Raw genomic sequence first — 16664 nt, 5'->3', positions numbered from 1 at the left:
TTGTTAGTGACTATCTATCAAGATAGGTTTGATATTCTGTCTGACAACACCACCTTTAAAATTGGATGAGTAACATTTGTTACAAAAATTTGACTTTTTTTGTGTTTTTGGAAGGACTTTATTTGTGGCTGAATGTTGTCAGTATGTTAAAAATGGCTGATCTCAAAAGTCAACATTGTCAGTGGTGCAGTTGTGTTTGAACACAAAGTTATTTGAAAATCAACTGTGTAAACATTCATTGGTACAACAGGGAGCACCTCATGAAAACTATGAAAGATACTTTTTCTAAACTTTAGGAAATTGATTGGCAAAACAAAAAAAAATATGTTGTGTAAACTTTAGGAAATACGTTGCCAAAACTAAAACTAATACCTTGTGTAAACTTTAGGAAATACGTTGCAAAAACAATAAAATATGAGTTGAGAAAAAGGACAATTATTAATTTTGTCAACACAAAAACATTAGCTAAAGCAACTTATCACCTAAACTTGAAATTATAAGTTATCCATCAGAACCTAAAAACGTAAATGCAGTCGGTTGCCTTGAGTTTTTAAGTTTTAGCAACGTTTTTTTTTTTTACAGTGTATACAAATCTAATATATTCATATGTATTATTCCTTTCAACTTAATAATTTGCATTTTGTATAAGTCTTTCCAGTTCATTAAAGACTTGCTAATGTTTGTTTTAATCAGCTAGTTGTTATTAAATAGAGACAGGCAGTTCTGCATTTTGCAGCTGTTTCCTGCTTTTTACACAGAAACTACCAGAGATATTTCCAGGTAAGGTCACACTTCTTAATAGGTTATTAATGTGTTATTAAATGGAAACAGGCAGTTTTACATTTTGCTGCTCGATTTTCTGCTTATTACAATTTAGCAGGACTTGAAATGTTTGTCAGTGGGTAAAAAAATAGTATTATGCACTCAGAAAACATGCTTGAAACATGTTTGAAACATGTTTGTCCTACAGCAGCCACAGTAGGCCACATGTAGTGTCCAATACACTTATATGATTCAGGTTATTAATCATAAGGTCCACCTGTTTTTTAACCCTGAGAAATGAAGCTTCAGAGATGTAAAGTGTGTCTTCCTCTTGTGGTGTATGAAAATAACACTTACTGCACCTTTCTGTAATTACAGGTGTGAAGAAATCAAACTTCTGTGTATATATTTTATTTCTGTCAAACAATTTGAACAAAAACATGACAAAAAGGCAAACGATACATGATAAAAAACAAATACCTTAATAGAATCTAAAGTATTCCTTTTGTGAGAGAAAAAACTAGAAGTGCCAAGAATTTTGTTGCATAAGACATGATGTTTCACAGAAATGTTGCAGAATGAGTAACGGTTCCACATTTGAAACCTCTAACGATTCTTTAAAACATATTTACTTACCACCGAACTTAACCAGAAAAAAATCTTAGTAGCTCATGAAAAGTGAAGGCAGGGTATTTGTATCCACAGACCTTTTTTTGCTCATATAAATCAAGTCAAATCTAATGGCTCATATCCAAGCCAAGGCCAGCAGAATTTACTTATTCTTTTGTGAAACTTCAACTGTGATGGAAATTGTTATATTACACCAGTCCTGTCTGTGTATTAGAGTCAGTACACAATCACAATCATAGGAACCCTAACTCAATGTTCCTCACATCAGTGGAGGAAAAAGAAATAATTGACATTGTACACATGTGTAAATATAAAACATCCACTGATTGTAATGATATTGACATGAAAATCGTCAAGAAGGTCATTGAAGGAATTGTAGGACCTCTAACATATATTTGCAACTTATCATTTCAGACGGGAAAAGTGCCAAACAAAATGAAAATAACTAAAGTTGTGCCGCTGTATAAAACCGGGGATAGACGCCACTTCACAAATTACAGGCCTGTTTCTTTACTACCACAATTCTCCAAAATCCTAGAAAACCTGTTTAATAAACGATTAGACAAATTCTTAGATAAATATAAATTACTCTCTGACAGTCAATATGGATTCAGATCAAAAAGATCAACATCTCTGGCATTAATCGAATCAATTGAGGAGATTACGAATGCTATAGATCAGAAACAGTATGCAGCTGGAGTATTTCTGGATCTCAAGAAAGCATTCGACACAATCAATCATGACATATTAATTAATAAACTGGAACGGTATGGGATTAGGGGGGTTGTACTGCAATGGGTGAAAAATTATTTAAGTGACCGGAAACAATTTGTGAAGCTGGGTGTCCATTCCTCATCATGCTTGGACATTGCTTGTGGTGTTCCACAAGGCTCTGTACTGGGTCCAAAATTATTTATTATTTATATAAATGATATTTGTAAGGCATCTGATATATTAAAATTAGTATTATTTGCAGATGACACAAATATTTTTTGTTCTGGGGGGAATCTAAAGGAGCTGCTGGATACAATTACTTCAGAAATGTGCAAAATTAAAAAATGGTTTAACAGGAACAAACTATCACTAAATCTAAGTAAAACTAAAATTATCTTATTTGGGAATTCCCTTAGAAATGCACAAGTGCAGATTCATGTAGATGGTGTGGAAATTGAAAGAGTACTTGAACATAAGTTTCTTGGTGTGATTATAGATGATAAATTAAACTGGAAGTCTCATATAAATCATATACATAACAAAATTTCAAGAAGTGTCTCAATCTTGAGTAAAGTAAAACACATTCTGGACCACAAATCACTCCACATTCTCTATTGTTCCCTGATTGCACCGTATTTGAATTACTGTGCAGAGGTTTGGGGCAATACTTACAAATGTTCGCTATCATCAATCTTTATATTACAAAAAAGGGCCATAAGGATAATCCATAAAACTGGTTACAGAGATCATACAAATCCACTATTCTTAAAATCAAAAATTCTAAAATTCACAGATCTGGTTCATTTTCTCACAGCACAAATTATATATAAAGCAATAAATAACCTGCTTCCTGACAATATTCTAAAAATGTTTTCTAAAAGGGAACGGGGATACAATTTGAGGGGGGAATTAAATTTAAAACATCCTCGTATCCGTACAACATTAAAAAGTTTTTGCATCTCTGTGTGTGGAGTGAAGCTGTGGAACAGACTAAGTAAAGATATGAAGCAATGTCCAAGCATGGCGCAGTTTAAAAAGCGGTTTAAGGATATGGTTTTTACAGGGTACAGGGAAAAGGTAGAGATTTGATAGGGTGTTCTTGTCTAATATTTTCATGTGTGTGCGCATGCACGGGTTTGTTGGTATGGGTATATATGTATGTGTATATGTATGTATGTATGTATGTATATATATATATGTGTATATGTATATGTATGTATATATATATATATATATATATATATATATATATATATATATATATATATATATATATATATATATATATGTATATGTATATATATGTGTATGTGTGTGTATGTATGTGTGTATGTATGTATATATATATGTATATATATATATATATATATATATATATATATATTAAATATATATAAAATTGTAGGTTGTGTATCCTTCAGGTGTTAATGGGGTTATTGAAAATGTGTATATGTGCGTATGTGTGTATATACGTAGGTATGGATAGATAGAAACATATATGTGTATATATTAAAAAAAATAAAATAAAAAAATAAAAAAAATTACACATAACATATAATGTAATTACAAGGAGGTATTTCTGTAGTCTATTGATACTAGATAGTGGAAAAGGGGTGGGATTAAATAAGCTTATGCTTCTTCCTGCTCCTTTTTGAACATGGACGTTATTTGGAGTTGTGGTTGCTCGTTTTCCTTTTGTTTGCTTTGTTCATTTGTCTCTTTTAATTCTATTTTTTTTTTTTTTTATACTTTTTCAACATGTTCAAAATAAAGATTCAATCAATCAATATTGTTGTCATCTCCTTGCCATTACTGGTGCTCTTGGTGTCCATATGGGTGATGCTGATCTTGGTAGTCGGGTCCTCGCTGATGAACTGGAGGATGTTACGCAGTGAGCGGTTCATGCTGTCTTTGAAGCTTTGACCCAGACACACATAGAGCAGAGGGTTGAGGCAGCTGTTGAAGTAAGCCAGGCAGAGCACTATAACGTGTGCCAAGTGAAGTTTGGGGCTCACAGGGGAAGCCCGAGGGGTGGTCAGTATGAGGAAATCCACAATGTGCAGAGGTATCCAGCACAAGAAGAAGCTCAGCACCACAGCGATGATGACCCTCAGGGTTTTCTTGGACCGGGTCCGACCTCGTGTCATTCTCCTCTGTGTCTTGTTGAAAACCACCAAGTGACAAACTAGAATAACCAGGAAAGGAATAATGAATCCAATCAGGAAGCGAAAAGCAGAGATAGGCCAGGCACTGTCTACAGTGTACTCCATCCTACACTCTCTCTTCTCTTCACCTGCCACAATCTGCTTGGCGTACACAAACTGTGGGATACTGCCTATCAGGGCCAGGACCCACACAGCAACACATCCATAAGCACCCTGTTTGGGTCGCCTGTGGTTCTGACACCAGATGGGTCTAATGACCAGCAACAAACGATCCACGCTGATCACAACCAGCTGCAGGATGCTGCAGTACATCACCAGGTAAAACAGGCCTCTGATGAGCATGCAGGCCAGCGGACCGAAGTGCCAGTGATCGTCATGGACCAGAGGGACCATAAGCAAGGGGATGGAGAGGCAGCACAGAAGATCAGCCAGAGCGAGGTTGAGGAACCAGAGGGAGGTGACAGAGCGGGACATGCAGAACCCCGTCACCCACACCACCACAGCATTTCCAGGCACACCCAGCAGGACCACAAGGCTGTACATGACCAGAGCCACTATCTGGATCGGCTGAATCTCAGGAGTCACAGACTCAATAATGTCAGGAAATGTGTAATTATCATCAGGAAATGTGTAATTATCATCACTGTAATCCATGATTCCTTACAACTGTGAAGTATAGGGTATAGATTAGTGTCGTGCATAAAATTAACATTAGAATGAGAGAATGATTCATTCAACAATATCTGTGACAAATGTTTCATCGAAAAGATTTTCATGATTCACTAAAATAATACAGTTCAATCCAGAAAAGCTAATGTTTGTTTTTTAAATTCAAACTAATACTTTAGTATTAACTCACCAACTGTTCAGCCTCTGTTTGTGTTGCTCTGTCACCACTGAGAGGAAGTTGTAGAGCTGGTCTGCTTCTGTGCTTTATACTCTCACCCCACCCCATGCAAACACAGTTGCACAAGATTCCTGCTAAAAGTACGTCCTCTGCATGTGAGTGTACATTTGATGACTGCAATCAAAAAAATTGGTTAATGTAAAAATGCCGTTTTTATGTCAAAATTTAGCTGTAACTTCACAGGAAATAATTAAATCATAGTTCATACACTGAGAAAAAAAACAAAACAAATGGAAGCTGACCTCGACTACTTTGTCGTGCTTGCTTTATTCACCAGTTTACTGGTAGTGCTACAAATTATTTTTCCCTTATTTCAGTGCTCACTATAAAATAAAAGTCTATTGATATGTCAGGATCGGTAATTTTAAAAATAATTACTTCAAATGTCTATCTTGTCAAAATAAAAGTCTTAATAATCGTGTTTAAAGTATGAATACTAAATGTCATGGAGTAGCCCTGTGACGTCTAATCACACAACACAGCATGCTGGTACTGTAGCCTTGCCACACGTGAAATTCTAGGAAATTAAAAGTGTTAGAGTTTTAAAATATAAATCTCAGTTGTACTCCCAATTGCAAATGGTCGGGGTTTTTTTTAGACCTTTAAGCCTAGTGTTATAGTCATTAGGGGGATTTAGTCAATGTGCTATAAAGGAGCAAATAAAGTTTTTGAGATGTTTACAGCATGATTTCATTGTATGTGGTTTCAGATAGCTAGATATGTTTCCTACTTTTACCTAACACCTGTCTTTTGATAATGGATTAAGCAATGTTATAAAATAATTTAGTATTTAATTGTTATTTTTTTTGGATTATGTGGCAGGAGGTTGTGTATCATTGTGTATCAGGCCATGGTGCTAAGGAGGCCACAGTGGCTGTACTCCCAGGACCTCCAGCTGTAATGAGTCACAGCCTGGTCCAGAATGGCTTCCTCAGTCAGTGTATTTAGTTTTGCATTGGTGTATTGTAGTGCCAATAACACTGAACTGTTCAACTGTGTGAAGGCCTTTTTATTTTCTGCAGTAATTAATCATTTTGCAAAAACACTCAAAAATGATTTCCTGTTTCAACGGGACAAAAGACTTTATTGTCAAACTTGAAACAATAATTTTACAGTAACACATCATCTTTATCATATATACATATTATTCACAAATTAGCCTACTCACAGCCTATAGTACAGTAAAAGAACTAGAGTTTCAGCTGTGGTAATAGAAAACAAGTAGAGCTCCCTTTGTGTTGATCACCATGCATCACATTTCTGCAACCTTGTTGAAAATGCTGATATTACACAACAGCAGTGAGCATCTGTCACTCCCATGATGTAGCTGCCTCATAGACGAGTTTAAATCGAACAATATCATGCCTGAATTTTAACGCAAAGTAGGTTTTTAAAAATGTGATTCTCCAAACATTCAAGACATATCAGAGCAGAACTGCATGTGTGTCCAGAGAACAGCCAACTCAGTTTACAGTACTGTAACACATACTACATACTAAAGATATGACTAGGTAAATATCCTCAAGAAGACTGACTGTGGGACAGAAAAATGAATTAAAGAGACAGAGAAACACATTTGCATAAACATAAATACATGTGAGGAAAATTGAGTGGCAGGATTTCCTGTTTTTAACAAAATCAGGAAATAACAAAGAAGATCAAACACAGAGTCAGCAAAATGTTCTCTAGAAATTCTAAAAATTGCTGACTTTGGAAGAACGTGGGTTTGCTTCCCGTTGCACACGCAGTCTTGTCATAGTTCACCTCTTATTGTGCGCATTGGTATAAAGACGAACATTAAAGTCCCAGCTGGCATGGAGTTGTTACCGTGTAAAACACATTATCAGTACAGTATTTGTTTAATTTTGTCATAGTTGCTGTCATAAGTACATATTGCGATGCTTCCTCGCTGGTTTCTCACAGACGGTGAGTCCTCAGAGGTAAGCTCAGTTGAAGGCTGGAGCACTGCTGGGTGGAAGTGTAGGAGTGTCATCTCTGAATGCATCCGACTGAAGGTCTGCAGAAAAAATAGGGTGAGTTTGAAAATTAAATTTCAGTGTAGAATACTTTCACCGAACAAGTTATTTTTTCATACCGCTCTGGTGCCTTAAACATGATGAAACGTTTTTTCCTACTCTTTCTTTTTATAAATTTAATGAATGCGTATTTTCCAAAATAAAAACCAGCAACAAGCGCTTCTTAATTCAGTTCAATTCAATTTTATTTATACAGCGCCAAATCACAACAACAGTCGCCTCAAGGTAGACCCTACAACAGCACATACAGATAGAAACCCAACAATCATATGACCCCTTAAGAGCAAGCACTTTGGCGACAGTGGGAAGGAAAAACTCTTTTAACAGGAAGAAACCTCCAGCAGAACCAGGCTCGGGGAGGGGCGGCCATCGGCCGTGACCAGTTGGGATGAGGGGAGGAAGACAGGACAAAACACATGCTGTGGAAGCGAGTGGGAGATTAATAACAAGTAGTGATTCAATGCACATATTAACACATAGTGAGTGAGAAAGGACATATCCTGGTCAAAAAAGACTGAAAGATTCCTCACAGTGTCACAGGAAGTCAAGGTAATGCCATCCAGAGTAAGTATCTGGTTAAATACCATATTCCTAGGACTTTGTACAAGTACAATAACCTCAGTTTTATCTGAATTTAGAAGCAGAAAGTTAGAGGTCATCCAGGTTCTTATATATTTAAGGCATTCCTGCAGTTTAACTAATTGGTGTGTGTTATATGATTCAAACCACTGCAGTGCAGTATCTGTAATACCTTCAGGTACTGCACTGCAGTGGGTACTGCGCATACCTTATCATTAGCTTAGATGTCTCCTGAGTAGCCGAAAAGTAAGGCAAAACATATTAAAACATTTCAAATTATATTCCAAATAAACAAGCATTGACTTATTAATCCTTTACATTAACTATATAATACATACTACTGCATTTCATTAACCGCTTCGACACTGGCAAAGACTCACACACCTTGTAGTCTGTATTCTGTATTTAAAAACCTTCTCTCCTTTGTCTTTTTCAGTCATTCAGAAGCTTTCCCCAGTCCTTAATCTTGTGTCCAAAGTTTAAACCGTTTAAACAGTTGATTGTTTTATGTTTTATGGGACAATTCTCCATAACTTTACCTCCGTCTGTAACTCTGCATCAATTAGATGTAGCAGAAACCTCTACTCTTCTCCATGTTTCCTAATAGTAATGTCCCACAGGCTGTGAAGTAAACCACAGCAGCAAGTCACCACAATAATGTTGACGATTTTGTTTGCCAGGCAAATCCACCTTGTTTGGATTTTTGTGTATGCACTCCCTGACAGAAATAGTTTAATACTAATACCATTTTGTACCTACATGTTAGGTTACATCTTTGAGTATGTTAGTGGCAGAGGGGTGGTGGTTTTTCCGTCTGAATCATCAGGCTTTACTTCCTGATTTGGAGAGCTCTAATGCTGAGCTCTCAAAAATGCAACAGGAAAAGGATGAGATGGATGACTTTGTGGGTTGCCAATCCAACTGAAAGTTAGAAATGGTACTAGTACCTTTGGTTGTAGCTCCAGCTAGTACATCCACTTTTACACTTTACACAGGATGGTCTTGTTTGAATAATGACTGTGTGTCTGGTATTTCGTTGTGAAGCACTTTGTGATGTTTATCTCAAAAACTGCTATAAAAAGGAAATTATACTGTCATACAAAATACAGACATTGACTTGAGAAATGAGAAACCTTTTGTTTACCAATGTATCTAAAACTTATCAAAACTTTCTGTCACCTGACTGCCTAATAAACTGATCCCGTAAGCTTAATTTCTATATAGGAATTAATAAAAACTAAAGTGATTAAAAATAAGCGGTACCACAGTGAGTATAGGGGCAGCAAACAAAATTTCATGTTTATGGTTTCACATGCATATGTTTTCTTTTTTTCCCAATTTGTAATAAAACAGCATTTGAATATATGCGACTACCTTATGTGCAACTCACCAATGAGTGTCAAGCCTTGCTGCTGATTCAGTATAACCGATGTCTCCTCTTCCTCCTCCTCTTCTCCCCAATCTGCAATGTTGGCCGGGGGGATGCACTGCTCCAAGAACAGGTCCTCCTCATCTTCCTCCATGTCCATGTTCTCTGGAGGCCAACGCAGCTCTCCACTCTCCACCTCGCTCACCTCAGTTGGTTCCACAACAATAGAGGGTAGACGTTTCTTCTCGTGCTCGTGGCCCAGACAGTTCAGAGAGGTCTCGGGGTCCAGGACAACCTCAACAGGGTCAGGAAAGATCTGGGGGAAGAAGTTGATTGTGTCATGAGCAGTATATTGAATTAAAACTCTGTAGAAGCCTGTAAATAAACTTAATTAGGAATTCTACAAATTGTTTTATGTTTTTCCTTATCTATCCCAGAATCACACACACATGCACACACACACCTACGCAATATCGGGGCCTTGGATTTTGTGTACTTACTATTATTCGGGTTTTTAATCCTTGTTTGTGTCTGCATTTGAGTCTCTTCAGCTAAGCATTTCAAGACATTTTAAAGTATCAACTGTAACACAGAACTCCAATCACAACTAGAAAAATTTGCATTTCCTGCGAAAATACTGTGTGGATGCCTTAACGCTGAAGAAAAGCGTTGCCCTGAGCAGGATTCAAACCTGGCCCTTCTGGTCTCAAGGCGGCTACCCATCTCACTGAGCCATACTCATTCTCACAAAGAAGAGGTGGAGAGACTGTGAATTGTGCTGAAATGAGCAGAAGCTGCTGAGAATTGTGCTGATAAGAGGTGAAAAGGCTAAACATTTTGCAGAAAAGAGGTGAATCAGCAGAATTTCTGCTGAAAAGAGTTTTTTTCTGAAAACAGCTGAGATTTGTGCTAATAAGAGGTGAAAAGGCTGAAATTTTTGCAGAACAGGTGAATAAGCAGAATTTGGGCAGAAAAGAGGTGAAAATTCTGAAAATTCTGCTGAAAAGAGTTCAGTCAGCAGAATTTCTGCTGAAAAGAGGTGAATGAGCAGAATTCTGCTGAAAAGAGGTTTTTGCTGAAAAAAGCTGAAAAAGCTGCTATTTGTGCTGAAAAGTGGTGAAAAAACTGAAAATTCTACTGAAAAGGGCTGAAAAAGTTGAAATTGGTGTTGAAAAGAGTTAAAAAAGTTTAACTGTTAACTGAAAGAAATGTTGCCATAAGCGGGATTTGAACCGGGGCCTCCCAGTCTGAGAACGGATGCTCATCTCACTGAGCTAAAACACAGGTCAACCCGGCAAGGAAAACCAGTGAGGCCACTGATAATATGGCAGAAATGGGCAAAAAATATTGCAAAAAACATTCAATATCTCAAAAAGTATAGAAGTTATGAGCACCAAAAGCCGACATTAGCAGAAAGAGCAGAATTTTCTGCTAATTTTCTGCTAATTTTCTGCTAATGTTATAGTTGTGTGGATGCCTTTTCAGGCATCCACACAACTATAACTCAATCAGACTTAGCTGCTATGCTAAAAATATTTGACAGAGATCTGTCGCAGTATGATTCTAGGGTATTATGTTACCTGGATTGGCAGTCTTTGGTCTTTACTCTGCATGTCTTCACATTCTGGATTCTGACCACTCATCTCCTCCATACCTCTGCAGGTGAAACAAATTTATATCAATCCTACAAGAGGAATTAAAAAAAAAAAAAAAAAAAAAGCATGCACCACATTTAGCACGGACTAAAAAATTCTTTCTAATACTGCAAAAGCACATGAGTGTGTGCATGTTTACTTTAGAAGAGTCCAGAACCCCGATTGAAGTGCAATCTAAATGTCAGCTTAATGTAAAGTGCTCAAAGGAAATTCATGATGCTGCTGACACAGCTGTGCAGCCCCCACTGCTGCGTGCCAATCGAACTACAAATTGTGTCGTTTGGTTTTCCATGAAACAGCATCATTGCCGCTTGTGTCATTGCTGAATTACACTAGGATCACATTATCCAACATGCCCGGCTTTTCATTCGTCAGAGATTTCCTGCCCTACATCATGCTGGCTAAAGCTGGTCCGACCATGCACAAATATGTGCATCTCCTAATACATGCAAGCACTCTCTAGATTAGTGCAGACCTCAAATGGGGTTTGATACAAAATGGATTATGTAGTTTGGCGATCATATTTTATTTTCTGACAGGAAGCCAAGCATCCTGTTTTGGCTTGCGTCCCTCACACCCCCCAATCTGCCTCAGTTATCAGTAAAGTTTTTGTTACATAAAAAAATATGTTTACATGACCGTCATCAGACGTCTAGCCGCCAGCAGCTTTGATGAAGCCATTTGTTTCAGTTACATGGATAAGTCTGTGTCCATAGCCAACTTTAGTCTGTTTACGTTGTCTAGAAAAGCAGACGAAAGGGATTAAGAAGGGCTGAGGATCCATCTGAATCCTCTTTTTATCCCTCTTCCTTGCTTCCTTGTCTCTATTTCTCAGTATGTCTCAGCGTGTGTCCTCTCTCCATAAGTACCAGTCACGGTTTGTTGCCTGGTGTAATGACACAGTCTGCTCAGTCTCGCTTTGTGTTTAATGAAATTTCCACTGAAAGACAGATCTAATCTACTTTTTGGAATTTGCAGTCACATGTCTCATCAAACTAAAGAGGCAAATCTAATTATTTTTACATAGAAGCCGAGAAGATGAACGGGACCTTTTAACCTCTTCCTGAGATATGCAGCACTCAGACCCCAGTTCTTCACTCTTGCATCAAGTCAAAGCACAAAAGAGAGCATAAACAAGCCAATGCAAATGTCTGCTCGGAAGCTTTCAAAGGCATTTCCAGCCAAAATTAAAATGCATGAGGATCAGTGCTTTGGATCAAGAGCATTAAGGATGGTCTGAGAATATGTAAAAAATATTTGAAATCCAAAAATAATTTGTTTTCTTTTATTTTCGTGTGTAGCCTGAGACTTCCATCAGTTTGTTTCCCTCTTCCTCCCTCTCTCTCTCTCTCTCTCTCTCTCTCATTGAATCATTTTTTAATAGCTGACTTCAGTCGATTTGTGATTTTCCTATTGACATGCTCAAAGTTACATATTGCGTGACTACATGCAACTGAAGAAACGCTAAGCCAGTTTGCACAACTTGCAAAATGAGGACATCGTGTTCTTCCCCAAATAGGATCAGCTTTGGGAGTACTCTATCTTTTTTTTTTTGACCCACTTGTGAATGTGCGCGGCCCTACAATTCAATTTCTGATATTGTGCTGTTGACAATTGTGCTGCACTAAGCTGTTTGTGTGCCACCTGGGGTTGGAAACTATTATGATGAATGAGCTTAACCCCCATGTAATCCCTCTCATGTACACTCGCTCTAAACACCTGCACGTTTTAGCACGGTCAACAATCGGGCTTTGTGTGCCTTGTGCGCTGCATTTGGCTGTTAATGCAAAAGTATGCTTTATCACTAGCAGACATTTAGGCTTCTTTTATGCGCACAGGCCAGATGATTAGTTTTAAAATATGCATCTAATATTACTCAAGTGTTAGTGTTAAACCAAGCCTGAAGTTTACACCTAAAGGTGAAGATTTGTGTCACCAGAAAGAGGAAGCTACAGGCGCTAAAGAGCCGCACCATCGCAAAACGTTTGATCATTAAAACGATAAAGTTTTATCTCATTTCCTGTTTCTCTCACATTTTCCTGTAGATGTTTCATTTTTCTAACTTCACACATTTACTTTTTTTTCAGGTCAGAGGCCACATAACTGGTTCACAATCTGGCCACAGCAGTTACACTATAAGGTGCTGCGGTTGTGCAATAAATGAAAACGTACTGATGAAAACATGAGGAAAGATTGCAGCAAACTTTAAAACGTTCCTATTTTATTGTTGCTATTTTTTATACTTCCCCAGCATCACTACACTTAGATGTTTCTGTAGTTGAAAATGTGAGATGGGAGGTATGAAATGGCTCATGGCCTCTGTTTGCTCTTGACCTTTCAAGACCACAAAAACATTCAAAACACGCAAAAAGTAAGAAAAAAAAAAGGAGAAAAGCGTTTTCACTTTTTACAAACATACAATAAATAAGACTGGATCCTGTGAAATCTCCAACATGTACAATATATGCCAGTTAAACCTTTTATAGGTCAGGCCAATATCTAGTTTTGTCATTTCTAATTAATTTTTTATTTTTATCTAATTTTGACTTTTTGTTTTTGTGGATCAGTTTTGTTGTATTTTGTTTCCAGAGGGGATTTTCTTCTTTCAGTTTAGTTTATATTCTTTGAACTTGTTTATTTTAAGTGTATTATTTGTTAGTTTCATTGTCGGTTTTAGCTTTTCTAATTATTATTGTATGGTGGGAATATCTCAGAGGCAACATTTAGGAAAAACAATAAAAACAGAACTTGAAACATTTTTATTTTATTTTTGTTAGTTTTCCCGAGTTCACAAAATAGTTTCAGTTTTGTTTCAGTCTAATTCATATTTTTAAAGATGTCGAATACTTTGTCACAATTTTTGTCTATGTTAATCTGGGTTTATTGTTTAACCTCCAGAAACACTATTGTGTAAAGCTAGTTATTAATGGTCAGTGGACCATGTGTTACGACTGTTTCCATATTTGTGACTTGGAGGAAGTTTTTAAAGTTCACAGGGTTCATGGATCCATCTGCTATCACAGCTGCCCACAAGGACCAAAAAGCTTCAGAAAAAGTTGCTGAGGTGACCTAAGGGTGGAATGAGTTTGTCATCAAGAGTTATATGTTTCCACAGCGTGGGTCTTATTTCTGATAATGGCACAATCTGCTGCTTGACTGTACATGACTGTATCTTCCTGACACTTCTGCTGAGTTACTTTCAGAAGATGCACAGTGACGATAAGATCTTAAAGTGGAACCTGAGGGGGACTTGCAGCAGTTTTCAATTTAATTGTTATCCAAGAATTAAAGTGCACACAGTCACACGACCACAAGGTTCATCACCTCTTACCCATCAGTTGCTGTCAGGCATATGTCCTCTCCATCTTGGCACAGTGTCACAGTGGTGAAGCTCGGCTCATCCGCTGGTGATACGAGAGGGGTTGCAGGGGGAGGTGAACAACTCCCACAGCAGTCCCCCCCTGCAGGACCCTCAATGAGGTTTTCAGCCTCCAGGGCGAAACCTGGATGGGGAGGGCTCCAAACTCTCAGGGATCTCAGGTGTTTAGCAGATGGTGAAGGAGGTGGCTCGACTATTCAGGCAGGAGAGCACCCGTGTCTCACTTCAGTGCTGAGTTCGCTTGTCCAAAGCGTACACGCTCTCCGCCGTCTCCCGTATCCGATTTCCTTCCTCGTGTCTCTGTCATTATCCCTCCCTGTCCCACCCTGCTGCCAGGCTTTGGAGAGGAGCAGGATTAACGTCTCTTTTGATTACGGAGGCTGCATGGGTGACGTCAGGCAGGCTTGACAGTCCCCTCTGATGAGTTGGCACACTGGGTCGCTGGTGCATCTGGACAGAAACATACAAAGGGCACACAGATGGCCTGTGGTCGTGCTGTTGGCGGATGTTTAAATCAACTTGCCATGGCCACAACTGCACATGAGACGGACATGCATTTGCATGTTTTATTACGAAATCCTTTCTATCCCTCCCATTCTGTCTGTTTCCCCATCATGACTCTGTGTGTGTCGTTGCTCCATCAGTGGATTTAGATTTGGACGATTCATGGAATTAGCCCAGGGATCAAGGGCTCGGGGGTGGGAAGGGGATACAGTGTATATATATATATAACAGGCAGCAAGTATTGCAAAACAGGCAGCACACTAGTAACATTAGTGTTTAATCCCCTTTGCAGCCTAAGTCAATAGGATAGATATGGGACGAGGAAGGAAAGGAGCCTGCGCAACATGAAAGGCATCCTTCTTCTCTAGAACCTGGATGAATTTTTAGTTTAAGAAATCAGGGAACTCCACCCGTGATGTAACAGCTGAGACTCCTCCGTAAGCAGGACAGTGCTTACCCTATTAACTCGAGTGTCAGTTATACCATCTCCGATTCATTTGTTTTAAAAATGGACACACCATGCTTTTCTTTATTTTATATCATATGTCTGTTACAGTGGTGGGTGCTCATATTGAACATGGCCAAGCTGGTTACAGCTAATGAAGTCAGCACTTGGCAAACATACACGAGCCAAAACTTAAGCTTAAGACTGCTCTAAACACTCACTTTTCTTTCTTTTTCTTTGGCTCTGTATGTCAAAGTGAAGGGACATCTTTAATATAATGGTCTCAAACTCATAGCATGCTTGCTTGCTTTGCTTAAATGTAAATCAGTTCTCTTTCCGAGCCTTAAAAAAAAGATACAGTACTTTATAATTTCCAAGTCTGCTGTCAATTTGAATTAGGGTCTCATTGCTATGCTTGCAACAAAATGCACACAGATATTAAAATAATTTGATTAGGTTGTGCAAAATAAAATGTCTAAACGTTTTATGTGTTTTATATTTGCACAACTATATTTTTTTAAATGGAACATTTATTGAATCTTCTGACAATTTAAAAGTCCTATTTGCTACGTCCGGCATTTTTTAAGCAATTTATAGCTTAAAATGTATTATGCAATTTATCTGTGCTTACAGGGGGAAAAGGTTACACTGATTATGTAAAAGTCTAAAAAACACATTTAAAAACTTTTTAAAAAACTGTATGTATCAAATATGTTACACGAGGCAATAATGGGTTAATAACATTGTAATAATAGCTCTGTTTTCTTCAAGTGTCCAACAAGACATGGCAGTGCTAATTGGCTGCGCACAATATCAGGGCCATCTGTGTGCCTGACGATAATGACTGACTTAACCAAGGTTAATTCGGATTAGTGACATTAGTGTCAAAATGTCAATTAGATTTTGACTGGGTTTGTCTTTATATTACACGGAGCTAGTACCACACAGATGAGGACCAAAATAACATGAAGACCAGTCATTTAAGCCAATGCAACATGAATCTTGAAGGTTTGAATAGGATTGGTTATGAACAATATGGAGTTTGGGTTTTCTGTGTTTTTATGATGACTGGTCTGTGTGAAAGCTGTTCTTACCACAGGCTGTTTAAAGAGATAGATGTAGTGACTATGAGTTTACGCACTCAATTTGTGGGTTGCTATTTAAAAACTTCGAGTCTAGCATCATTGTCGTCAACTTTTTGTCATTGCTTTGCTTTGTTTCTTAGACACTAGTTACCAAATTTGGAGGAGAGGGTGGAATTGCTTGGTGACAACACACACTTGCACAATACAAAACAAAAACCTTAGAGCAATTCTTTTTTTTTCTTTTTTTAGTTCAGTTCAACTTTCTTTATATACTGCAGCACCAAATCACAACAACATTCACCCCGAGGTGCTTTATATTGTAAGGTAAATACACTACGGTAATGCAACAATAACCAGAAGAAGTGGAAATGTGTGATGTTTTTAAAATAAGTCTACTGGGTTCACTCATCTAACCTAGACACATGCAAAATTAA

General features: G+C 37.8%; 2 protein-coding genes across 2 annotated transcripts; both read right to left on the bottom strand.

Moving 5' to 3' along the window:
* Window positions 1–3489: 3489 nt before the first annotated feature.
* c5ar1 (complement C5a receptor 1) lies at window positions 3490–5170 on the bottom strand. The gene is made up of 2 exons (XM_086262793.1): window positions 5131–5170; window positions 3490–4937 (listed from the first exon to the last, which is right to left on the bottom strand). The coding sequence occupies exon 2, from the start codon at window positions 4923–4925 to the stop codon at window positions 3882–3884; it is 1044 nt and encodes a 347-aa protein (XP_086118919.1). The 5' UTR covers window positions 4926–4937; window positions 5131–5170; the 3' UTR covers window positions 3490–3881.
* A 1052-nt stretch (window positions 5171–6222) lies between these two features.
* Window positions 6223–14522, bottom strand: lbhl (LBH regulator of WNT signaling pathway, like). The gene is made up of 4 exons (XM_086261225.1): window positions 14149–14522; window positions 10743–10818; window positions 9184–9478; window positions 6223–7195 (listed from the first exon to the last, which is right to left on the bottom strand). Exons 2-4 carry the CDS (start codon window positions 10812–10814, stop codon window positions 7125–7127), a joined length of 438 nt encoding a protein of 145 aa, XP_086117351.1. The 5' UTR covers window positions 10815–10818; window positions 14149–14522; the 3' UTR covers window positions 6223–7124.
* Between the last annotated feature and the right edge of the window lie 2142 nt (window positions 14523–16664).

Source organism: Aulonocara sp. 'chitande type north' Nkhata Bay, linkage group LG14 (assembly GCF_057382095.1).
Source record: "Aulonocara sp. 'chitande type north' Nkhata Bay isolate Kocher_YH1m ecotype deep benthic linkage group LG14, A_spYH_male_GT1.1, whole genome shotgun sequence".
Taxonomy (NCBI): Eukaryota; Metazoa; Chordata; class Actinopteri; order Cichliformes; family Cichlidae; genus Aulonocara; species Aulonocara sp. 'chitande type north' Nkhata Bay.
The sequence above is the reverse complement of the archived record's forward strand: the minus strand, read 5'-3'. Positions and strand labels throughout refer to the sequence as shown.